A 23,181-nucleotide genomic window follows, 5' to 3' on the forward strand; every position below is an offset into this window, starting at 1 on the left:
TTTTTTGCTGATGAAATGGATCTATTTGCTGATGCAGACTCATGTTGTACACAAACTGAAGATTTTCTGTAAGTGTACTAAATTTTTTATGGATCGTTTGAACTTGACAAGCATGTTAATTACTTTTGTATTATATCTCAGAAATGGATGCAGTACAAACAAACCCAACTTTGGCTCTATGGAACGTGTGAACGTGGAGCTCAATATACGAATTACAAGTCAAGTTTCAAGCTCTGCATGAACAGGCTTGTAAACAAGAGATAAGCTTATCTTCATCCTTTTTTGTGAATGATATTGATGATTATCTCGTATATTTTAATAGTCTGATCACATGTTTTGGCGAAGCTTGCATGCATGAGAACATAATTGTGTTGCATAAATTCTATTCTTCTTGAAAAGTCATAGCCACACTGAATGATTTGTGATATTGTGTATTTAAAATCCTCAGTGTTCATCATAAATGTGATCTAACTACTGAAATGGTGATCATGAGACTACTTAGACCCAATTGCTCTGAAAGGTTAGAGAGTTGGAGCAAAATTTTGAGATTGTTGATTTCCTTATCAGTAGCTTACCATGTAATTCACTTGGAATGTTATAATCCTGTTAGGCCCTAGCTATATGGGAATGTGACGTACCACTTTTGCTTTAGGCTTTTGGTGTGCGGTTTCCTCAATCCTACTGTACTTTGTCTCAGAAAAATTATCTAAAGTATAAAATGAAGAAGAAAAGAAGGTTTTGAGAAATTGGATGCTATTGCTTAATGGCAGAGATATAATTTTAGGAGATGAACTTGCACTCTTTGAGACAAAGTTGGTGATTGGTCAGTGGTGCGTGATATGTTTTCCACACGCATGCTCAATATTGGGGTTGTGAGTAGTTCTTTAGTTAGTGGAGGTAGAAATATGAACAATGCTTTTTAGGAATTCTATGGAAGAAAGTAATATTAATACAGGTGCAGAACTATAGCCATTCATGTCAACAACCCTAGCCTCCTCGCCATCATAGCCATAACTTTTAATTTTTTGACCACAGGAAACAGAACTCTGCAACAGACGACATTTGCTATATGAGAGTGATATTTTACCATTGTAGTTACCTGGAAAGGTAGAAGAGCGAGTACTTGTTTCAGGTACGTTTTAAACATTGATTTGTAACTCTCTTTTTCTGAATCACATTAACTAGATAAACATCCACAAAAATCTCGGGATCTTTTCAAGATTTTTGGAGTGTAACAATAAATTCATAATTAGATGAGTGGGCCTATGTAGGTTCTTTTTGTTGTTGCATCTGAATAGACACACACACACATGTATATATGACAAGCACATTCTTTGAATGGAAAAGTTCGTCTTGGTTAAGATACATTGCAAACCATAACTGGCTAGATATCCACATCCAAAAAGCTTCACCACCAACACCAAGTGGAACAATATTTTGGTTAAAATGGAAGCATAAATAGATAAGAATTGAGAAACCTTGTCTTTAAGATAGTGCTTTAAGAATATTTAAAGAATGGAAACCTAAAGAATCTAATATTGATGAGTGATGTTCCTACTTTAACGATCCTTTTTGTGTTTATTTTGTTAGTATTTTAAGGATTTGAATGCGTAATGTGTTATGTCAGCCTGATGAATGCTCCACTTTTGCAAAGGTGTCTCATGCATTCATAGTCAAGTGGCCTAACTCTTTGCTAGTGCTTGGGGCTCTAGCTAGTGGGTAGTTTTCATTTTCTACAAATCATGCATGTCCTTGTCCGATCAAAGATTTGCAGATCCAAGTCATTTTGTGAAACTATAAATATTCGATTGCTTCTCATGAATAGTTGGATAGATTGATACAATTTTTTATTTAATTGTGCTTGTTCCGTCCTCTTTTTATCTAACTCTCCTTTCCTAAAGAAATAATGATTCTCTTGAAAGCATAGATTTCTGCTGTTCAAACAAGATTTTTTGTCTTTGAGGAACTCAAAATGGAAAAGGTAACTAGACTTTCAAACCAGACATATATTTCTCTGGCCACACAAATTCAAAATGAAACACTAATCATTCGTGCAGTATCTAGTATCTACCCAACATTCCTTTTTGCCTTTTTGTACCGTTTGTGCCTTATTGATTTGGTCAAGAGACGTAACCGTGGTTGCCTGACATGGCAGATCATGACACTTGCCTCCTAATGGTTGGGTGGCACCGCCGCATAGAATTTTGTTCATACTTTTTTGACAATGTCTGTTAAGAAATAATTAGGTTGATCACCCCAATCATGCACTCATATCTCTGTATCTGTATGTTCTAATAAGCTTTTGTAGTATTGGTTGCAGATGGTTGGAACCCAGCTAACTGATTTGAGATTTTAGATAAGCTGTTGAGTTGAAAGTCTGGACAATGATCATAAAGCAGTAGCATCACATACTCGGTGCTTGCTGCAACTGAGAACCAGCAGGTTAATAGGTTATATGCAAGATTAGAACCATAATATTCATCTTTTAATATCAAGATTAGATTAGAACCATATATACGGGGTTTGTGTGTGTGTGTGTGTGTCTATATATATATATGCGTATGTGTGATTAATGATTGCTAATAATAATATTGATTTTATCAAACTTGGCAGCTGATGCCTTGCAATTGAAGGTTGTGCTGAAAGCCTGAAACAACATACAGATTGCAGACTCAGCCTGAAGGAACTGATGGGCCCTTGAGTTTCGTATGTATCTTCATGTTCTCAGTAATGAAAGGCCCATGACATTACTTATATGGGCCCCTGGTTTTATTCGACCTTGTTTGTATAAACTCTTGTCTCTTGGCATGACTTGGCCATTTGTTATGTAACTCGTCGATGGGCGGGCCCAATAATACCATACTCAGGCCCAATATTAAAAATAATGCAAGCCTGGAACAGATTCCCGGCGCCATCTGGCATCTTTGTTCGCGCGAAGGTCGCAGACTCGCAATCCTAAAAACGAGTACGACAAACAGGGCCAAAAACAAGAAAACGAAAAGACTGCAATGCTAACAAAGATATTTTTGACAAAGAAACGAAAGGCCATGAAGTGTGTACGAATGGCCTTAAAACTCCAGCGAAATGAATTCCCTGTACTACGGTGCATCCGGGCACTTATAATTGAAAGCTTGAAGCCATGTCTGCTTCGCTCCTGAATACGGCTTCACCACTTCGCAGCCTGCCTACCTGCCGTCGCCGTACTACTCTTACACCTACGATTTCCGTCAGAGCCTCCTCGGAGTCTTCAGAAACTACTTCTACAACCGTCAAGCAAGACCCGCAATCATCATCAGCAAGCCGGACATTCATTGCCCCACCCAATTTCAAGCCTCCTGAGCCGAAGACTTTCGCGGTCCGACCCGACAAGGGTGGAGAAATCCTTGGGGCTTCTCTTGCCCTATTTTTCAGGCTGGGGACTGGGGTTTTTGCTTCTGGGTACGCAACATCGTTTTCTCCTTGTTTGCTTATTTGTTTCTCTCTCTTGTTTGCTTGTACTTTGGGTTTTTGTCCGATCATTTTCATTGAACCTTTGCTTAGATTATCTTGTTTTGTTGATGATACTTTTAATGTAGACTAAAACTTTGCTAATAGAGGGAGAGCCGTCTGTCTAGACTGCTTTTTTACTGGTTAACTTGGAGCAAACGAATAAGGAAACTAAACCATGTAACTGGGAAATAAAGCTACTATGATAGATGTGTTGGTTGGACTGTTGAAGATAGAATGCTATTACATAGTCTTATAGGGATTGGAATATACATACAGAACCACTCAAGTATTTTGTAGGAAACTCAAGGATTGCGGCATTATGATCAAAATGAGAGGATGACCTCCTTTGGGAAGGAGAAAGAAAGGATTGAACTAGGTTAAAAGATGAGATGATGTGATGGTAAACAACAACAAAAATACTGAAGGCTACAAAATGGAGGAAAGTAGGTGTACTTTAAAAAAAATTTGGGATGATTTTCAGAGAGAATTCATGAGATAGTGATAGGTTCAAGGATCTAGTAATAGTAATGCATGGCGTATCATGTAGACTTGGTTGTGAAATATCCTTTGCTACATTGTACTGGCAGGTATTCTGTATCATTTGTTCCAAAGAATGAGTTTCCACCTGGCCAATATGCTCTGGAGGTAGCAGGTACTATTCAAAGTTTTTGTATTATTGTGATTTGATAGTATAGAAATTAGAAAGTTATTATGTACCACGTATTGAGTAGCTGATGAAACTTGAGAGGTCAATTTTGATTAAAATAAATAGTTGATGGTTTACTTGAACCTGTGAATTGAAATGCAGGAATATGTGAAAGGTAGCCTCATCTTAGTTGTTCTTTAACAATTTATTTTCCTGATAGATATCCACATTGATCGATATTTCTGTCAGGTTTTAAGGTGAAAGAGACCTCAAAAATAGGCCCTCGTCCCGAAAAGCCTATTGAGATATATGAGTTTGAAAGGTACTACTATGGTTTCCATATAATTTAATTTGTTTGTTTTATTTGATAGGCGTAGTGGGACAAATACAATGCAGATTCTGATGATTATAATGACTTCATGTATTTCATCTCCCGTATTTAGTATTTACTTTATATGTGCCATTGTGATCGACTAATGCTTATCATGCTTGTTCTGATTTGTTCATATATGAATTATCATGGAACTCTTCGGTCTGACAGCTGCCCTTTTTGCCGAAAGGTACGTAATATCATTAGAGAAGGATTTACAATTAAGTTTGAAAGAAACACATATTTGTCACTAAATCCAAGTATGTGCTCTTCTACAAAAGTACGAAGTATGTGAAGGCGTCCCCCGGACACTCTTGTAGATCATGGTCCTAATCACATGGCCTCACAGTGATGGCTAGCAATTAAGTTTGTTTGAATGGAAATATCTTATTTCCTGGGATAACTCACGTGTATATGTCTAGCTCTTAAATGCTGAACCATGTGGTGTGTACATTACAATGATAATTATATATTTCATCAAAGATATAGATCATCTAGCTTAGCTATATTGCTGAAGTGTTGGTTAAATGTGTTAGATATGAAATCCATGTGGATGATGGATCTTGGATTTTTATGCTCTTCAACCCCGTTCATCTTTATGGTATTGATGACATCATTGAATACAGGTTAGGGAAATTGTTGCCATTTTGGATCTTGATGTTCTTTATTATCCTTGCCCTAGAAATGGCCCAAATTTTCGCCCCAAGGTTGCTCAGCTGGGTGGAAAGCAGCAGTTCCCGTACATGGTTAGACATTTTTTTTGGGTTACAACTCATAACTATGAAATATAATACTTTGGTTTCTCAAATTCAGATGCTCAAGCAGTCATCATTTCAATGCCTGTCCAGCTTTCCTATTTTACTTTTCTAACTTGCAATCTTTTTTATGTTTTTTTTGATACCCTAGATTTGTGTTAAAGTTCTTTATCATATCATGGCTTAGAATTATTAAAGTAGTGAGTAACTCATGTGAAAGCCAACACTCACATGTTCTTTTTGGTCTTAGGTTGATCCTAACACCGGAGCTGCAATGTATGAATCAGATGCCATAATTAAGTATTTAGTTGAAAAATACGGTGTGTCTGATTTTTTTACTTGCTTTTCATTGGTTTTTTTTCTTCTTCGAGCCTCATTTATGAACATCTGCATAGGCATGGAAATGTTTAGAGGATATGGTAACATATTAAGTCTATGATAAGTTTTTATTTCACTGTCATGCGGTAAAAAAGAACACTAATGACTATATGTCATACCTCTACATCTTTCGGTTGTCATAGTAGTTACATGTTTTGTTTTCTTTTGTCTGATCAAAATAAGCTCCTTATGTGTTTTTGTCATTCTATCAGGACTAATTATTGCTATCTTAATCTAAATTAGTTGTTTCAAATTCAACATCATTTCCTGTGTTCTTAGTCAACAACTATTCAAGCTGCTCCCAACTTTCTAATTCACAATTATCTCATAAATTTATTTTTATTTTTTAAATAGGTGATGGAAAGGTTCCTTTCATGTTGTCACTTGGTTTATTAACGGTTAGCATAAGATCTTCTCACTCTGGCCCTGTTAAATTTTCATGTGTTAAGTACTATTTGTAGCTTGCTTACTCCTCTTGTTGCAGACTTTGACTGCGGGTTTTGCTATGCTTGGTCGTATGGGAAAGGTAATAAGAATTGAACTTGCATATTTTTGTAATTATTTTCTAATCATTAAACTTGAGCTTCAAACCTGCGTTGTCTATGTCCGGAAATTTAACATTAGTAGGGAAAATAATTTAATCTTAGATTACCAATTACATTTTCTATGATGTTTTCTAATTCATTTCAGATTTTCAAGATTCGGGAACTATCTGTAAAAGTTGGTTATCTGTCTTGACTCTTGAATCACTTTTTGTGTGATATACAGGGTAGTACATATGTAACATCAAAACTTCCACCTCAACCAATTAATATATGGGCATATGAGGTTTGTAGATTGTTAATCTTTGAAGTTTGAAGTTCTTTAGAAACTTCTACTTGCCTAATCTAGAATCTGAGACTTCAATGATTTGATAGATGCCTTGATGCGTATGATAATATTTAGTTCTGAGGATTTGCTGGATTGTATTGTCTTTACCCTTTCAGGGATCCCCATTCTGCAAAATCGTTCGTGAAATGCTTGTGGAGTTGGAATTACCACACATTCTTTGCAAGTATGTTTATTTCTCAATTTTATTCTTCTACTGGCTTTGTTATAAGGGGGCTTGGTTTTTAGTTCCATAGCTTCAATTGCATGAATAGCTACTACGTGACTGCCATCTATTTGGGCAACATATTTGAAGACAACTTCAATTAATGGTTGGGGTCTAAAACTATAATTATTATAGTCTTAGAAATACTTTTGCATACAGAGAAAAGGTACATATCTTGATTTGCATATTTGAAATATTGTTTGTACACAATGAAGCCTGTGCCCTATGACTTTTGATATTTCACTAGGTGTGCAATAAATTGCTTCATATTTTCAGCTCAAAACAATATAAAGTTTTTCCACTCTGAAATTATGGATTTGTTCTCTCATTCGGAAATCTCTTTCGGAAATATATTGATGATCACAGACACAGCAATTCTTTTAGCATCTTTTTGCCACCATCATTTTCAATGTCAATGCCCATGGTTTTGAACTATGTACTACTGTGATTTATTTCTTATTGTCAATGGAAGTTGTTCATATACTTCATACTATTTGACTATTACACTTCCAAGTGTCCACACATATGGGTTATATGTTGTGTGATAAAATTTCTCCGTCAATTTGACCATATATTGAAGTACTTCTTGTTTCTATCCTTAGTTGTGCACGGGGAAGCCCAAAACGACAGATATTGTTTGAGAAAACTGGACTTTTTCAGGTATTGTTCGTGCAACTGCACAGATGTGCACGCGTACACATGAACACACACATATACTTAGTTTAGTTAGTAGTTGGTGATGTGTTAATGGAACTGATTAATAAGATGATATTTTAAATTTCACTGCGATGACAAACAGGTACCGTATATAGACGATCCAAATACTGGGGTGCAAATGTTTGAAAGCGCTGAAATTGTGGAGTACCTAAGAGCAACTTATGCTCTTCAATAAACTGACCATTCCTTGTTCTCCTCGGTGCATGTCTTCTCTCCCTATTAGTTCTCTAAAACTATGTACACTTGTTTCATAATACAAAAGTAATAACTCAAATGTATTATATTTATCTAAATGTTGTTTTCCCGCATAAGTGCATGCTGTAGCTCCTAATTGTGGACCTGTGGTACACAAGTGGGTTGGGTACTTGTCTACTTGATACGGTGGTAATGAAGCAAAATATACAAGAATAGCAGAAACCAGTATCCCCTTGCTTCCTGTCGCTTCAAAACATGTTCTCTCCACATATTTTGTTGATTAATTGGGGCACCAACCTGAAATTAGATTGGAGGTTCTTCAAATCAATGGAAAGCATGCGTTGCTAGACATCCCATATAGTGTGTCATATGGTCTTGTCATTGTCAGGAGTGTGTGGTATTTTATGCAATCACTTTTAAGGAATATTATCTTATCTCTAAGTTTGTAGTTCAGGTCAAAGAGTTGTCAACAGACAGCTGCTATTTTGGCCATCTTCTGTGGTGTTTCAATTCCTCATTCTTATCCTTTAAAAAAGGTGGATGGTGCTTTGTGATGCGGGATTGGGTATCTAACTTCTGCACTGAGTGTTTCCTTGATGAAACCAAGTATGCTGCATGCACGCGTGCTTTCTTTGTTTGGTCCCACTCTTATGAAGTCCACTCTTCTGATACAGACCCATAATGGTGAAAATGGATATATACCTTTGTGATTATGTGATCATACTGATCGACCTTTCTCTTTACATTAGAAATTTTCATTTTGTTACTGTCTTGGTTGTTATAACACCCTTCTAGGATCCCCAACTTAATGTCATATTTTTCATTTTTCTCTGGCCTTATGTGAGTAAATATATGCATATTCTGTGTGAGGGTAAGGTTTGCGTACATCATGCTTAACTCTTGACCCCTACCCATTGCGGGAGCCTTGTGCATGGAGATGTTTACCTTTTTTTGCCCACGTCATCTAATCTGCTCGTATTGCCAAGTGTGACATTTTGTTGAGTATACTGACAGTGCATATCATGATTTTTAAACTATGTTAAGAGTATAATATTTTGCTCCGTATTTTTCTAATGATGTTTTGGTAGGGGAATATGGTAATCTAGGTCACTCCAAAGCAAGTGACAAGAAGCACTAGCATATTTGTCTTTTGATCCTCTGACCAGTTGACACATAACACAAAGTTTAAGATGGTGGATCCCATCTACTTGTGCAGCAGGGGATGGTGGTGTTTGGTGTTTGTCCTTGAAGAATATAACTAGAATTGGGTCATTGCTTTGAGATATGGTTGATGGCAAACTTGCTCGCTTTTAATTTGGTTCACATCTTTGTCATTTTCCTTTTGCTTATTTAGCTTTTTCGCATGAGCAGAAGCTTCTAGCAATATGCATTATGAGATCATGTTGTGTGGTTCTCCTTGTTCATTTTTCCCCTTTAAGGCTGATAGGTCAGAAAGCAACTTCTTGTGCCTCCTGACCATGACAAACTGTTGTGTTAGTGCAAAATAAACTAAGTATAGAATAAGAATCTCTTGACTCCTTTGTGGAATAAGAAACTAATTCCTTTTACTGGTATCATACTAAGGTGACATCTGAGATCTGACAATTCCTTTCGAAATTGTTTTTGCTTTTAGGAATATATTGAGAAGCAAGGAACTAAAGATGTGAGTTTTGAATCAACTTTTTGTGTTCTTAGAATCCAGAAGCTAAAAAGTTTTTTGCTTCCATAATTTTGTAGTAGTCATATATCCTCTGCTCGAGAGAGATTTGGCAACTTGATGTGGAGCTGTGATCATTTTTAGCACTGACCAATGCTTGAAGTAAAAGAAGTCATTGGTTGGCCTTGAAGTGTGTGCTACCTAAGTCAGGGCCTCCTGATCAGTACACTAAGTCGGACAGCATTTTGTAGGGCTTAGATTATGAAAGCATAAACTATTTGGAGTTTTAAGGATTGATGAGGGGGTTCGGGTTAAGGGTAGAAGTCACTACAATTTTAAATCACAGTTGTCCAATCTGTTTACCAGTGTGGGATCCACACAATTTATTGGATTTGGTAAACAGACTAGACGCATGTGTTGGTCACTATAGTGACTTCTACTATAAGGGCTCTCGTATGGGAATGGTGATGGGTATCAAAATATAAGGTATGGACAATTTGTGAAATGATACCAGATTATTAGGAGTTTCTGCCTAGATTCTTTTGCTGAAGACTTAAGCTAATAAGCTTGCTTGTCCTAAATTGGTCAGCACTTCCTTATTACCATAAAAATAGAACTCTAGCAGGTGGTCCTGCCTATCTGTTCTTGCCACCCTTTTCCAATTCAATTGGTTCGTATTTAATATTAGCCAACGAAAACCAAACCAAATCAAAAGTGTCAGCTAGTACTGCGTAAAAATTATAGCAGTGTTTAGCAATATCTTGTGAAGGCATATGCAAGCCTAGCTATAATTGCAACAATGTTCCCTGAATGGCTTGATGAAAACTTCCAATTTCCTTGCTATATCTTCCGACTTCTACAAATTTCATATACAGTGGAACAAGGGTCCCACTGTATGCATTTGCTGAATACATGGTTTTAAAGCATTGCAACAGAAAGAAAAAAGAAAAAGTTATCCTGTTAACTTTAAGGTTGAGGCTGTAATGAAAAGTATTTATATGGTCAATTTACATAATTCAACCATACAGATTAAAAAGAAACCATTGGGTGTATTAAATAAATGGGGACATACAAAGCTGTTGCATTGAGCACCAACTCATTTGAGAAAGAAGAGCTAAATTTAGGAGAAAGGTCTCCAAATATAGCTTCAAGGGTATGACCACAAATTGAGTCATTTCACAAGAGATGTTGCTGTTGTATAAATAAAAACAAAGCCATTGCTGAGTTTTTGTTTTGTCAAAATTGAAAGGGTGTAAGTTCTGAGATCAAATGGCCTCTCCATTCTCAGTCTCCGTCCTCACTCTTGTGTTGCTGATTGGTGTTACTTCTGCATGTAACCTTGAGAGTATGATTTTCCTTTCTTTCTCAAACACACGTTTTTATTGTGTTCAATGCCTGTACATGTGAAAGATGGCTTATTTATGGTTTAGAATTGCAGTATAAATAAAGGGTGATTTGTTTTCTTCTTAACATAGAAGTTCTACTATATAGCTCCTGGAATTCTTTCTTGTTTTTGAGATTTTTTGACATGGTTGTCTAAACAGAGCTTGCATCAATTCAGTTTGGATACTCTGGTGCTAAGGGACCTGATTCCTGGGGAAGTTTGAATCCACATTTTGCAGCCTGTGCATCTGGGAAGCACCAGTCTCCTGTCAACATTTTGAAGAATGAAACAGTCACTAATGGTAATCTGAAGCCCTTGACCAGGGCTTACAAGTCTGCTAATGCAACCCTGGTCAACAATGGCTTCAACATTGGGGTTTGTTCATAATTCACTAGTACTATGCCTCTCTTCTACTAGATACATATAATCCATAAGAAGGTTGAACCATGTTTTGCCTTCCTCGTTTCTTTTTCATTGTTCTAAAACTGGAAACATGAAGGCACATAACAAGTATGCTTTTGAATGTCTTATGCAGATACGCTATGATCAAAATGTGGGAGTGTTGTTGGTAGATGGTAAAAATTACACCTTGAAGCAAATGCATTGGCATTGTCCTTCTGAGCACCGGATTAATGGAGAACAGTATGATCTCTCAAACCCACTCATATTTTCAGTATGTCCAAAGTAGTTTAAGCATGAAAGTTGCTGCTATATGATCTCTGCATCTATAATCATTCATGGGTTGGCAAGAAAAATTATGATTGCCAACCAAAACTGGTTTAAAAAGTTGAAAAACAATTTCCCAAATTTTTAGCCAAAGCCCTTACATGGGGTAAGGCCCAATGGGCTTAGGCATCGCTGTCCGAAATTTGATACCAATCAAAGCACCCAATGAGCCCTTATTGGGCTAGATGATCCAAATGCAAGTTTTTCTTTCACTTGCCAGGCCCCTAAACTTGGGCAATTCAGTTGACACTTGAACATGTACAGATTCGCTGCTGAACTTCATATGGTCCACCTGGACAACGATGGCAACTTTGCAGTTGTTGGAATCCTCTACTCCTATGGTAATGCAGATCCATTTATCTCTAAGGTACTAATCACTTTTCCATGTTTTCTGGAATATAAGCTCATGTCTCACAACAATCAAAAGCATCAAATTAGCAAATTTTCATGATATTTGCTCCGGGGGGGAAAAATTTTGAGTTGTTGAATGTTGGTTTATTATCATATTTTTTGGGATTGCAGTTAAAGGCTGCTTTGGATAAACTGGCAAAGGAGCGGTGTGGAAGTGATGAAGAGGCACACGTTGCGCTCGGTACCATCAACATTAACCACATTAGGAAAAACAGTCGCAAGTACTACAGATACATGGGTTCTCTCACAACTCCCCCATGCAGTGAGAAAGTCGTCTGGAACATCCTTGGCAAGGTAATTTATTCATGTAACTGCAATAGAATCAGCAGCAAACTAAACATTTGTAAATAAGTAAGTTTTACGACACAGTGAAAAACATATATATGCCAGGTGAGAACAATCTCAAAGGAGCAGGTGGAGGCACTTACAGTTCCATTGGACTCAGTTTGCAAGAAGAATGCAAGGCCTCCACAGCAACTGAATGGGAGGATGGTTGAGCTATATGATGAAATGGGCGACGACTAAGGTAAATAGCCCACTAAACTGAGTCAATCAATTCACCATCAGTTTGTATTATTCCACAAAACTGAATTAATCAATTTTCAGTCGCTGGGTCCACTAGAGATGAGTGTGGACATACTCATTTGGCTGATTGTTGGATTTCTCCCGCAATTTCTGCCTTAACTTGTTAGTGTTGGATAATGGCATATCATGAGCAAGTGCTAAATAGGAAAATCTATTACATCCCATTCCAAGTGCCATTGATAGGTGGGCTGTGGACATCATCTGCAACACTAAATGAATGGGTCAACTAAAGTCAACAAAACCCATATTGCAAAGCACTCTAAATACGTGCACATACACCTCATCAAGAGTCAATAACCCAACCCCACATGATGACGAAGGAAAGGAATCATTGCCAATTTAACTAGTAAAAATAAATGAATAAACACGATTAATCTAACGTCTTCAGGAGACTGGCTTATACATTGGTCCACCCCAAGTCTCAAATCTTCAACCGTCTCCAACCATACCAAGAAAATAGTGCCAAAGTGGTGGACCATACATGGAACTAGTCAATCAATCACTTCTATAATCATCACCGCAAGCAACATATTTAACCATCCAAACGAACCCACCATTGAATTCCTTCACATTGTTTTATACTTTTTATTAGTAGCTAGGTCCATTTCATACAAGCAACACACAGGCTCCTTCGAAATACACTTGCAATACATATTTACAAAACGTATTGCTTTTAACTCCTCAAATTCTAGAAGAAACAAAACGTAGACATAAAAAGACAAACGAAACAGGGGAGAGAGCTGTCATTTCATAATTTGTTGCTTCTACGGGGCTTTTACCTCTATAAACCACGGACACCCAAGTCACGACCCATACGGCCCATACCAACTCTGTAGCTGGGCCCACACGCAGGCCGTGACCAGCATGGCATCACCGATCAAACAACCTACCACACGCAGTCACGCCACGTCAATTACGGTGCCCCAAGACTCCGCTCTTCTACCAGAAGTGAACTGTTTCATTCCGCCCAATCCAACCGACTCGGCCGTCGGTTCACCAACGTCATGCGCTCTGTCCGATGACTTCCGTCTCGCCGGTGACTCTATGTCGGGATCACTGGGTGGTAAACGGCTCCTAATATCACTAGTTTTTGTCGCTGAGCTCTTTGCTGACGGTGAGAGCCTGTGTGACTCGTCCTTCTTTTCTTTGTCTCTACGAGTGGACCGGAAAATTGCCCGGAAACCTGCAAAGAATCCATTCCTCTGTCTCTCCACAGGTTTTTCCTCACTGGATCGCCGCTCAGAGTCCTTTTTAGACCCCCGTTCAGATGACTTCTGCCGATTCCTCAACTGACGGTTTCGATCTCTCTTGGATCTTACTCTTCCCATACAAGAAACCTTGGGCGAAGACGGCTCGACTAGCGAAGAGTCCGATTTAACGGCAGATCCGGATCGCTTAGGGAACAAGGGAGTGTTTCCTTGCTTACAGTTCCTGCGGTTCTTGGTATCGGCATAATTCGGCTTTTGCGGCTTTAGTAGGGTGAAAATAGACGCTTTAGACTTCAAGTTGTGAGAGAATCGTTGAGAACTGGAGTTGTATCCATGGATCAAGTTGGGATTTAGGTTCGCCGAATTAGCGTTGTTTCCTTTAGTAGAATCCTTCCGCTCGATGAAAGCGTTCCGGTCAAACCACTCAAGCTCTGCGTCCTTGGAAAGCCAGAAGGATTCCGGCGGGAAATCCGGAGGTACATCGTCACCGGTGTCGGCTAGGGTTTCGCACGTGATTTTGCGGTCGCTGGAGCCTCCGGCGCAGGCGGAAACTATAGTTTCCAGATCTACCTGTGGCATCGTACGCTCAATGGTAGTTGTCACTTTGTCACTAACAAGAAACGAAAAGTGAAGAGTAGTTGACGCACGGAGAAATTAAATGGGGGATTTTAAAAATCTGCACACAGAAATACTCCCTACTTTTTTCTTTTTTCTTTGCTTAATGAAAGGGAAATTCTAACTCTCAGTAATGACACGTCATTAGAGTGATACACACTTACACATTATTCTTATCATTCTAATTAGTGGTTAGTGCGTACACATTATTCTCATGACTCCAATTGATGACTCGAGTGTTACCTCTACTTTTTAACGCTACTCCAAAACCATTATTTTCTTTGTATTTTTTAATTCAATAGTTTTTACAATACATAATCATCACAAAGTCTTAATATTGCAAAAGAGAAACATGAACTTTATGGATCAGAGTCATCTCAAATGTTGAGATGATCGCATACGATTTCATACGAATCATGTTGAGTTTATGGGGTCATAATTTCACATATATCGTGTGTGTGACATCTTAACATTTGAGCTAACTAAGACTAAAAAGACTGGTCCTTAGTAAATTTGCTTGGCAAATATTCCAAAATTCATCAACACAAACTCCAATCAAATGACTAAATTAATCTTCCACGATCCGTTTGACCGATCCCCTTACATATATATAATCCAAATTTCCACACATTGTCTATGAATATGATCAACCCTCTACCTTAATATAATTATGTGGTTTTTTTGTAATTGGTGATATGGTTAGGTTTTGTATGGGTTGAGGTAGGAGGAATCTAATACAACCAATTAGCTTTACAACCAAAAAACAAATAGTTAGTGAGGACAGCTTATTGAATCATAATATTATAAATTTGGCATCATAACTTATATGAAATTAAGGGCTGTGGGCCAGTGCAATATGAAAGATGGACTCGGGCTGAAATTGAGAAAAATAGGCCCAATATGGTACAAGAATCTGTTGGACCGGGATATTTGTCAGTACAGGAGAGTTTTTGGGCCTGATTAGGCCTTATTGACCATCAGCCCATATTTACTGAGCAGCGGTACACGTGTGTAGTAGTGGCTAGCCACGCCCGCCCGTACAGACCAGCGGGATTACTTTTATCAATATCAAAAAGGCTATTCGAAAAATCTGACCGTTGGGGACCAAGTAACCGTTAAAATTTCAAAGAGAATTATTACCTTCCTGTCTCTCTCTTACAAAATCCAAATCACACGAACAGAGGAAACCCCACAAGATCGATGGGTTGCGTTTCGTCAAAACTCTTAAAGAAAGAGATCCACCGGGATATTATCCTCAACAATGGCGGCGAGTGCGTGAACCACGTCGTGTCCCTCACGTCATCCACTTACGGTGCTCTCAAACTAGACTACAACAATGACCCGAAGCACCAGCCCATCAAAGATATTGTTGCAGAGCCAAAGAAGATGCAGAGATCTCCGCCTCGAGAGGAGCCAGAGGTCATCAATGCCTGGGAGCTCATGGAGGATCTTGAAGACGGAGTACCCATTGCGGGCTTAGCCAAAAAAAGCCCCAAATCGCTGGGTATGCCTCGTGGGTTAGAGGATTTAGATGCCAGAAGTCCCTTGAAGTTCTTGAACCCGTTTGTTTCTCCAAAGAAAGCGAAGAGATTTGGAGGGAAAGAGAACAAAGGCTGTGAAAATGGGGTTAACAAGAGTGTGGGAGGGTCGTATTTTACTCCAAAATCAAGCTTGAAAGCGAAAAATTCTCCTGCGAATTCTTGCAAGGCAATGTTGAGATTGAGTTTTCCATTGAAAGGGTCCCCACTCGGGACAAGAACGGAGGGATTCGGTAATGATTCAGGCGTCACACTACGGACCAGGAGTTTGAGTCCCCTGTTTGATCCAGAGCTTGTTGCCTCATACGAGAGAGAATTGTCTGAAGAGGAAGAACAAATCAAGAGGATTATTTCACCATCACCCGGAATCCGGAAAATGAAGAATACAGGAGATTTACAGTCTTTTCTCTGCCAATTCGTACAAAAATGCCCGCCCGGGGGAGAAAATACAGTTGTGATTTACACCACCACTTTGAGAGGAATTAGAAAAACTTTTGAGGATTGCAACTGTGCAAGATCAATTATTGAATCACATCAGATTCAGCTGTACGAGCGCGACATTTCGATGGATTCAGGGTTCAAGGAGGAGTTAAGGAGCTTAATGGGGACAAAGGGGGTGAAAGTTCCACTTGTGTTTGTGAAGGGGAGGTTAATTGGGGGAGTTGACCAAGTAGTTAAGTTGGAGGAGGAGGGAAAATTGGGAATTCTGTTCGAAGGGATCGCTAGAGCTGTTGCCGGGGGATGTGAAGGATGTGCAGGAATGAGGTTTGTTATGTGTAGAGAGTGCAATGGGAGCTGCAAAGTGCTTGATAATGAGCAAAAGAAGACATTGAAATGTAGCGAGTGCAATGAGAATGGCTTGATACATTGCCCTCTATGTTGTTGATTTCCACCTGATTAACTTATTTGAATGATTTTGGGAAAAGCTGGAACTATGCAACTTTTTTATTAAAAATCTGCGTGTGTTTTCTGGGGCTATAAAGTGTTCAGGCCTCCTGTGATGTTAATTTGATTGATTTCTTGTATTTATGGATCAAGTTGTTCAATTTGTGTTTCATAGAAGAAAATTTATCTGTAAATAGAAGTTTAGTTTTTCTAGATACTATTATGCTGTGTGTGTCTTACGAAATTTTGGTGGTGCTGCAACAAACAAGATTTAACCTATTAAACAGTAAAAATAGAATTCCAGATATCCACAGGCTAAACCATACTTTGTTCTTAAAATCTCCCGTTTCAGTATGTACTTAATGTTAAATCTATCGATTTTGTCCTTAATGTTACAGAAACCTACCCATACAATTTTCTGTATCTGGATTTAAAAAAATATATATAAAAAACAATATATCAACTGCACCTTACCATTGCCTACTAATAAATAAATTCTTCAAAAAGATGCATAAAATTTTCAGACCCAAAAAAGTCACTGAGTTTCATCAGTTAGTTCTTCACCAGTTGAATACAACATACCAGATATATTAAAAAAAAAAGAAAAAAAAAAGGTATACATAGTGAGCCCAAAATTCAGTATCTAATTGACTGACACCCAACATCTGCAAATCCCATTTGCATTCGACAACCGAGCAATTGTACTAGTACGGATTATAACGCCCACGCCCACGGCTGCTGCTACCAGTATTGCTACTACCACTGCTTCGATTTCCACCACTTGAACTACCACGACCACCACCCCGATGCTGTGGTGGAGGTGTAAAGTGTTGCAACCCAGGTTGTTGCCTACAGGCAAACGAACAATAACACATCTACATCATGGCTAGGGAAATACATAGAATGATACCATGATTGAAAAATCACTTTAAATATGTGTAGATGCACAATTATGCAGCTGCCCGGACCAAGATTATAAGCTCTTTCATTTCCACGAATGTAAAATACTTGATTACAAGGAAATTCTGTTACATGTCAACAGGTCACCAATATTTAGCTTTAAGGTCTAATTTGTGCAAGCCAACGAACAAAAAGATTTCCAAATTCAAACTAGGGGGCTTTCAAAACCATTTTTCTCATCAAACAAGTTTCACAATCATGTTTGATGCAGTAAACAGAACCGCATGACTACTACGTACACCAAAAGTTGATATCCACGCTTTAAAACCAGTCTTTTATAGGTTCAGATGCACCAAGATATATGGAAAAGAGTTTACATTCAGAGCAATCACAATCTTAACATAGCTGGAAAGTGAAAGAGAGCAATATTAAAAACTCTGCGAATTAAGCAAGCATTTGGTTGTGTTGAGAGATGGTAGTTGGACAAGCGAAGACTGAAGAGAAACAACAGAACATTCAGGGAAGTAATACAAGAAGAGTCATGAGAACAACAATGCCATTCTCTTAAAAGACAGCAAATAAATGGCAATGTGATTTTCAACTTGCATTTCCTACTTTTGTTTTACGGTGTCGTTGCAGGTACAACCAAGATAAAAGGCAGATAGCACTTACATGACATATGCAATCCTTCCATCAGGCAGAAGCATTGGCATCATTGCCAAGCCAGCAGGGGTCGCTCCCCTACCATAAATCAGCGGCTGCAGGAATTTGGCACCTAATTAGCAAAGCCAGAAAAAGGAAGGGAAAAAAAAAAGGGAAGCTAAATAAATTGCAGAGTCAAGTATACACAGCAGAACCTTCAAGGAAGTAATAAAAAATAACTTCTTACTACAACCCTGACAGAAAGATCAAACGCCTACAATTGTATGGCAATTTTTTTCCTTAACAGGAGATTGCAAAAGTTTTAAATTAGATACTCTATCACTTAATAAAATTAAACATGTTGTTGCTTTCATAATTTTTTACCCATTGTTAAGACGAAACAATTGGGCCTCGTTCCAATAGATGCTATGCCTCACTAAAAATTTTGCTAAGTTAAAATTCATGGATATTTGTTCAACTTCTACTCTAAATCATGCCAAAAAGGTGATAATGTAGCCACCATAAGGTAAAGTATAATCGTAAGACACTAATCTGGGTTGCTGAGTCCACAAATCAAATCCCAACCCAACCTGCTATTTGGTACTCTTTAGTTGGCTTATGCTTTGGCACCCTGTTTCTAGTAAGAAGATTTTTGGAGGTTGCTTAGCCATTGTGTAGTTTGTGTTTGCAGCTGCTTGATGGTTTAAAAAAAAAAATTATGTTTTACGAAAATAATATTAAGAAAAAACAAGAATCAATCCCCCCCCAAAAAAAGGGAGGAAAATAGCCCTAGAAAGAAGAAGAAATTGACTGATGGGAAAAGGGCAGCATCATTTTACCGGTGCAAAACCAGCAGGGCCATATCCAGTACCCAGAGGACCATAGGCACCACCAGGCAAACCATAACCTAGACGAGGTGGATAGCTTGGGTTGGAGGCTGATTTTTGTAAATTTGCTCCTCCGGAAGATTTCTGATCCGCCTGTGGCTTTGCAAGAGAACATTCTAACACTTGACCTATAAATCAGGACACAATTGAGATTTTCAAGAATGCTGCATCACCAGCAACCAAAACAAGGGTGGCAAAATTACAAGGAGTAAAATTACCATCAATTTCATATTTCTCAGTGTTCTTCAACGCTTTCATGGCACTTGACCTTTCTGCAAAGTGCACAAAAGCATATCTGCTCTTCTCTTGTCCAGTCTTAGCTGGTGGGATAACCACTTTTGTGATTTTTCCATGATGCTCAAACAGCTCCTTCAAATGATCCTGCGTGATATCTTTTGGTAAATTCTTGACATACACCGCCTTCACCTGCATATGAAAGCCCATGACTCAACAACCTTCCAAGCAGTCAAAACAAGAAATCCAATGGGAATTCAAAAGGAAAACAGCTGTCATGTGGTTAAAATAAGAGAGCATAATCTTATTCAACCAAAAACTAAGAACAATACCAAATTAAGAACAAAAACAAATTGTAAGCCAGCTATTCAGAGGACAGCATAAGCTTTTATTTTCGATATCAAGCAAAAAAATATTGCCATCGAAATTTAAAATGCGGCACCGGTATACCAGACAGACCTAAAACAAGGCCAACCTGGGTGTGACTATTAGAGGCACAGACAACTATAATTGATATGATATGGGACATCAAAAGGAAACCATGACAAACATAATCATCTATATTGGTCACTGCCTGACCAGATAAAATGCAGTAGATGCATATCATTTCGGGCGAAGTATCAATGGTCAAAACAAAGATATACTGGACCTGAGAAGCAGAAGAAGATTCCACATTTTTGGGGTCAGCCCAGCTCACAGTTGGAGCATTATCATCAAGCTTAAATTGCGAGGTCGACATCTTTTGTCTTGAGTAGTCTGCACATGCATGATTATAGTATTCAATGAAAGCAAATCCACGATTTCGGCTGGGGTTTTGAGGCTCCTGTAATAATTTAAATAAATAAACTGAAATCAACAACTGACAACAAAACAAGGCAAGAACTACACATCACTACTGCTATCCGCATCAAATTATATGCTCCGGAGTGATTGTGACTTATAAGGGCAAACACACCACAAGCAAAAAAAATGTTGCAAATAATTAATGAAGACAAACCTTCAAAAGTTCCACAGATATGACTCCAGGTCCTATCTCTGTCACAGCCTTCTTCATATCTTCTTCTCCCCAGTTTCTAGGAACATTACCAATGAATAACCGATGTTTGGCTTGAGAAGTTGAACACTTTATCTTTCTTCCCTGAAAAAATGAGGCAATCAGAATAGTTGCACAATGATAAAACCAGGAGACTCCAACATTTCTCTGGGGAAACAATATCGATAAAACGTCAAACATCAAGATAGTAAAAGTAAAAGAGCTTAATTTCAACAGACAAGTGACACAAATCACTAGTCTCTCATGGAAATTCCTGTGAGGCTGTGACTTAAATTGAAAACGAAATAAGCGAATGAGCACAACACTTCAAAATATGAATACCTTTAATTCAGAGTTGTTCAGATCTTCTATAGCCTTGGAAGCCATCTCCATTGTCCTAAAGGTCACAAAAGCGTAACCCTTTCCCTCTCCTGAATTTTTTCCCTTCATTATTCTTACCTGTACAGCATATATTAGACATGGTGAGCACAAATCACATGCACAGAATCACATTATAGGCAAAACATACCTCTGTGACCTCTCCTACAGTCTCACAAAAGCCCTTCAAATCCTCCTCAGAAGCATCATGAGGAATTCCCCCAAGGTATACCTCTGATCCATGAGGGGGGAGTGCAAGAAGATCAGCGTGCTTCTTCTTTTCTTCTTCAGAAGCTTTCAACGCCCTGCCATCTGAACCCTTTTGAGGATCGACTCCAGTATCATCCCTCTCACTTTCATAATCTTCCTCCACCTCCTCCTCGTCCTCCTCCTCCACCTCCTCCTCCTCCTCTTCTTCTTCCTCCTCTTCTTCCACCTCTTCCTCTACCTCTTCATATTCCACCTCTTCCTCCATCTCCTCAGGGTCGTTATCGAGGTCTACACGTTCGTCAGCATCAACAGGCCTTTTGGGCTCACTAGAACTCTCAGGTCCATGTGCCTTGTCCTCTGCAGTAGGACTTGTCCTTGGCCTCGGCATATTATGAATCTAAGAAAGCAAGCTTGCAAAGGAACTGTGGAGGAAGCACAGAAGCAAGAAGCATTCACAGGTGAAAGAAAAAAAGTGTGGAGAGGTGGAATCAAAATGAGAGGCCAAACGGAGTTGCAATGTATGAATATTGATGAATTTTTGCCATGAGAAATGGCTCCGAAGATTTCCATTAGAAAGATTTTCAATTAAGGGACAACAATGTTATGGAAAAACAAAGTAAGTTAAAGAATAGGCTCGAAAGAACTTTGAATGATAATCAAGAGGTGATGCCCAACAGGGGAAAAATATGATGAAACAGTATATTTCCCAATATCAAGATACGGACAGTTGCTCAAAACAATGGCCAGGTTAATAGTTAAACTATCCATCTGGAACAATTCATCCACAAAAGGCAAAGGATAAACAGAAATAAGTATTGAGAAATTTAAATAAATGTTGTAGAAATCAGATGGCATAACTTTTAATACAGTAAAGAACTAGGTGACTGAGAGTGAAGAGGAACCAAAATTGATGCATCAACATTTATCATGACTCATCTAGACAACACAAAAAAGGATGAGTGATCTCACTTTTCTAACAAATCCACCAAATGCAGAACTATTTTCCAAAAACATGTCTAGGAAGGCGAACATGTGGCTCAGCAGTAGAGTTGTTGGGGTGCAATCTAGAGGTCATAGGTTCAATTCCTGAAACAGTCTCGCCGCATATTATGTGGGAATAAAATTGCGTATATTTTACATGTTAAGGATCACCAACACAACCTCATTTTACTACTGATCTTGGAAGAGAAGTCCGCAACTTATATCTATATGGCAGTATGGCACTATCGGAAGGTTCAATCTCAGATACAAAATTGCTATGGAGTAGTAATCTTCCCACTCAGCAACTTCAAAAGATAAGAATTCATGCAAAAGACTATAGAGAGATGCAACTAAATTTACCAATTCATAGTCTTACATGCAGTTAGAAAACATAATAAAACTTATAACAATAATTGACAACCTTATATAGTTGATTGTGAATACACCTTCCATCTGTTTTCTGGTGTGCATTGTACATCGTGCCTAATGGCTAACACTTAGCCACTATCTACATTCAAGACGTGATGATGTACACTGTTCTAAGGTTGTGGCACACATTTGTTAATAGCCAATGAAATTCCTACGAAATTGGAACACGAAAATCTCCTAGTTTGAAAGGCCACTTTTCCACAAATAGTTTGCTACAGAACCAGGAACACACCCAATATGGCTCATTGAACCCTCATCACCTCCAAAACTATAGCCAGTGCGCAATTTAAAGCAACACCTAATGCAATGTCAAAACCGAGACTAGCAGCAAATCCCCATGAAAACCTAAAATGCGGATATTTCAACAGATCGCATCTTCCATTGCAGCCGAATTCTAACTCAGGAGAGCAATACATAAAACCTATTCAACTATTCGACCCATTAAACCAGTCCCACGAATCAATAAGGTTCGTCCCAGATAACGTCCAATATTCTTCTAGGTTTTTTCTTAAGTTAGATATTCAGTACAGGTACATGTGATAGGGTTGAAATATACATGTAAACAGAGAGATACAGCGAGCGGAGAACGTACCGATTTGGTGAATCCAGAAAAAAACCTAACAGAAGCGATTTGATTGTTGTCTGAAGGAAGCCCTAATTCTTTTGCTATCTGAATGTGTGAGAGAGAATAATACAGTAAACCTGTATTTTCGCGGGCCTTGGCTCCAAGTTGGAAAGAGTAATTGCCAAAATCAGATATTTTGAACAATTTTACCTTTTTAACCTTTTTATCCGACTGGGCCGGGGCCACACACAATATTATGCATGCAAAAAA

General features: G+C 38.4%; 5 protein-coding genes across 6 annotated transcripts; 3 read left to right on the top strand and 2 right to left on the bottom strand.

The window, feature by feature from the left end:
• Positions 1 to 606: 606 nt before the first annotated feature.
• LOC119995040 lies at positions 607 to 7,868 on the top strand. The gene is made up of 14 exons (XM_038841399.1): positions 607 to 1,132; positions 2,321 to 2,442; positions 2,614 to 3,438; positions 4,077 to 4,141; positions 4,385 to 4,457; positions 4,677 to 4,695; positions 5,132 to 5,251; positions 5,511 to 5,580; positions 5,993 to 6,036; positions 6,123 to 6,164; positions 6,407 to 6,466; positions 6,625 to 6,692; positions 7,334 to 7,391; positions 7,531 to 7,868. Exons 3-14 carry the CDS (start codon positions 3,140 to 3,142, stop codon positions 7,621 to 7,623), a joined length of 1,011 nt encoding a protein of 336 aa, XP_038697327.1. The 5' UTR covers positions 607 to 1,132; positions 2,321 to 2,442; positions 2,614 to 3,139; the 3' UTR covers positions 7,624 to 7,868.
• A 2,443-nt stretch (positions 7,869 to 10,311) lies between these two features.
• LOC119995702 (alpha carbonic anhydrase 1, chloroplastic-like) lies at positions 10,312 to 12,493 on the top strand. Its single transcript, XM_038842207.1, has 6 exons — positions 10,312 to 10,645; positions 10,845 to 11,059; positions 11,220 to 11,326; positions 11,675 to 11,777; positions 11,933 to 12,115; positions 12,212 to 12,493. Exons 1-6 carry the CDS (start codon positions 10,570 to 10,572, stop codon positions 12,344 to 12,346), a joined length of 819 nt encoding a protein of 272 aa, XP_038698135.1. The 5' UTR covers positions 10,312 to 10,569; the 3' UTR covers positions 12,347 to 12,493.
• Positions 12,494 to 12,975: 482 nt separating this feature from the next.
• Positions 12,976 to 14,364, bottom strand: LOC119995701. Its single transcript, XM_038842206.1, has one exon. The coding sequence runs from the start codon at positions 14,191 to 14,193 to the stop codon at positions 13,306 to 13,308; it is 888 nt and encodes a 295-aa protein (XP_038698134.1). The 5' UTR covers positions 14,194 to 14,364; the 3' UTR covers positions 12,976 to 13,305.
• A 1,015-nt stretch (positions 14,365 to 15,379) lies between these two features.
• On the top strand, positions 15,380 to 16,870 carry LOC119995308 (uncharacterized protein At3g28850). The gene has a single exon (XM_038841779.1). It carries the CDS (start codon positions 15,430 to 15,432, stop codon positions 16,651 to 16,653), a length of 1,224 nt encoding a protein of 407 aa, XP_038697707.1. The 5' UTR covers positions 15,380 to 15,429; the 3' UTR covers positions 16,654 to 16,870.
• A 229-nt stretch (positions 16,871 to 17,099) lies between these two features.
• Positions 17,100 to 23,080, bottom strand: LOC119995307 (heterogeneous nuclear ribonucleoprotein Q-like). Of its 2 annotated transcripts, none has more exons than XM_038841778.1 (9): positions 22,939 to 23,077; positions 20,878 to 21,704; positions 20,691 to 20,807; positions 20,313 to 20,453; positions 19,965 to 20,138; positions 19,300 to 19,507; positions 19,034 to 19,209; positions 18,225 to 18,310; positions 17,100 to 17,501 (listed from the first exon to the last, which is right to left on the bottom strand). In XM_038841778.1, exons 2-9 carry the CDS (start codon positions 21,322 to 21,324, stop codon positions 17,357 to 17,359), a joined length of 1,494 nt encoding a protein of 497 aa, XP_038697706.1. In that variant the 5' UTR covers positions 21,325 to 21,704; positions 22,939 to 23,077; the 3' UTR covers positions 17,100 to 17,356. The 2 variants fall into 2 exon arrangements, with proteins under 2 accessions (XP_038697706.1, XP_038697705.1); XM_038841777.1 differs by having other exon boundaries at positions 17,101 to 17,501; positions 20,878 to 21,358; positions 22,939 to 23,080.
• Positions 23,081 to 23,181: the final 101 nt, after the last annotated feature.

Source organism: Tripterygium wilfordii, chromosome 3 (genome assembly GCF_013401445.1).
Source record: "Tripterygium wilfordii isolate XIE 37 chromosome 3, ASM1340144v1, whole genome shotgun sequence".
Lineage (NCBI taxonomy): Eukaryota > Viridiplantae > Streptophyta > Magnoliopsida > Celastrales > Celastraceae > Tripterygium > Tripterygium wilfordii.

Bases quoted from the DNA above. Each gene is read 5' to 3' on its own strand.
- LOC119995701 (XM_038842206.1), bottom strand. From the start codon at position 14,193: ATGCCACAGGTAGATCTGGAAACTATAGTTTCCGCCTGCGCCGGAGGC.
- LOC119995307 (XM_038841778.1), bottom strand. From the start codon at position 21,324: ATGCCGAGGCCAAGGACAAGTCCTACTGCAGAGGACAAGGCACATGGA. The intron at 19,508-19,964 runs GTCCAGTATATC...TTTCATATGCAG, and splicing joins AATCTTCTTCTGCTTCTCAG to GTGAAGGCGGTGTATGTCAA. The intron at 17,502-18,224 runs GTAAGTGCTATC...GTTTGCCTGTAG, and splicing joins GGAAGGATTGCATATGTCAT to GCAACAACCTGGGTTGCAAC.
- LOC119995040 (XM_038841399.1), top strand. From the start codon at position 3,140: ATGTCTGCTTCGCTCCTGAATACGGCTTCACCACTTCGCAGCCTGCCT. The intron at 6,693-7,333 runs GTATGTTTATTT...TTCTATCCTTAG, and splicing joins TTACCACACATTCTTTGCAA to TTGTGCACGGGGAAGCCCAA. The intron at 7,392-7,530 runs GTATTGTTCGTG...GATGACAAACAG, and splicing joins AGAAAACTGGACTTTTTCAG to GTACCGTATATAGACGATCC.
- LOC119995702 (XM_038842207.1), top strand. From the start codon at position 10,570: ATGGCCTCTCCATTCTCAGTCTCCGTCCTCACTCTTGTGTTGCTGATT. The intron at 11,327-11,674 runs GTATGATCTCTC...GAACATGTACAG, and splicing joins CACCGGATTAATGGAGAACA to ATTCGCTGCTGAACTTCATA. The intron at 12,116-12,211 runs GTAATTTATTCA...TATATATGCCAG, and splicing joins TCTGGAACATCCTTGGCAAG to GTGAGAACAATCTCAAAGGA.
- LOC119995308 (XM_038841779.1), top strand. From the start codon at position 15,430: ATGGGTTGCGTTTCGTCAAAACTCTTAAAGAAAGAGATCCACCGGGAT.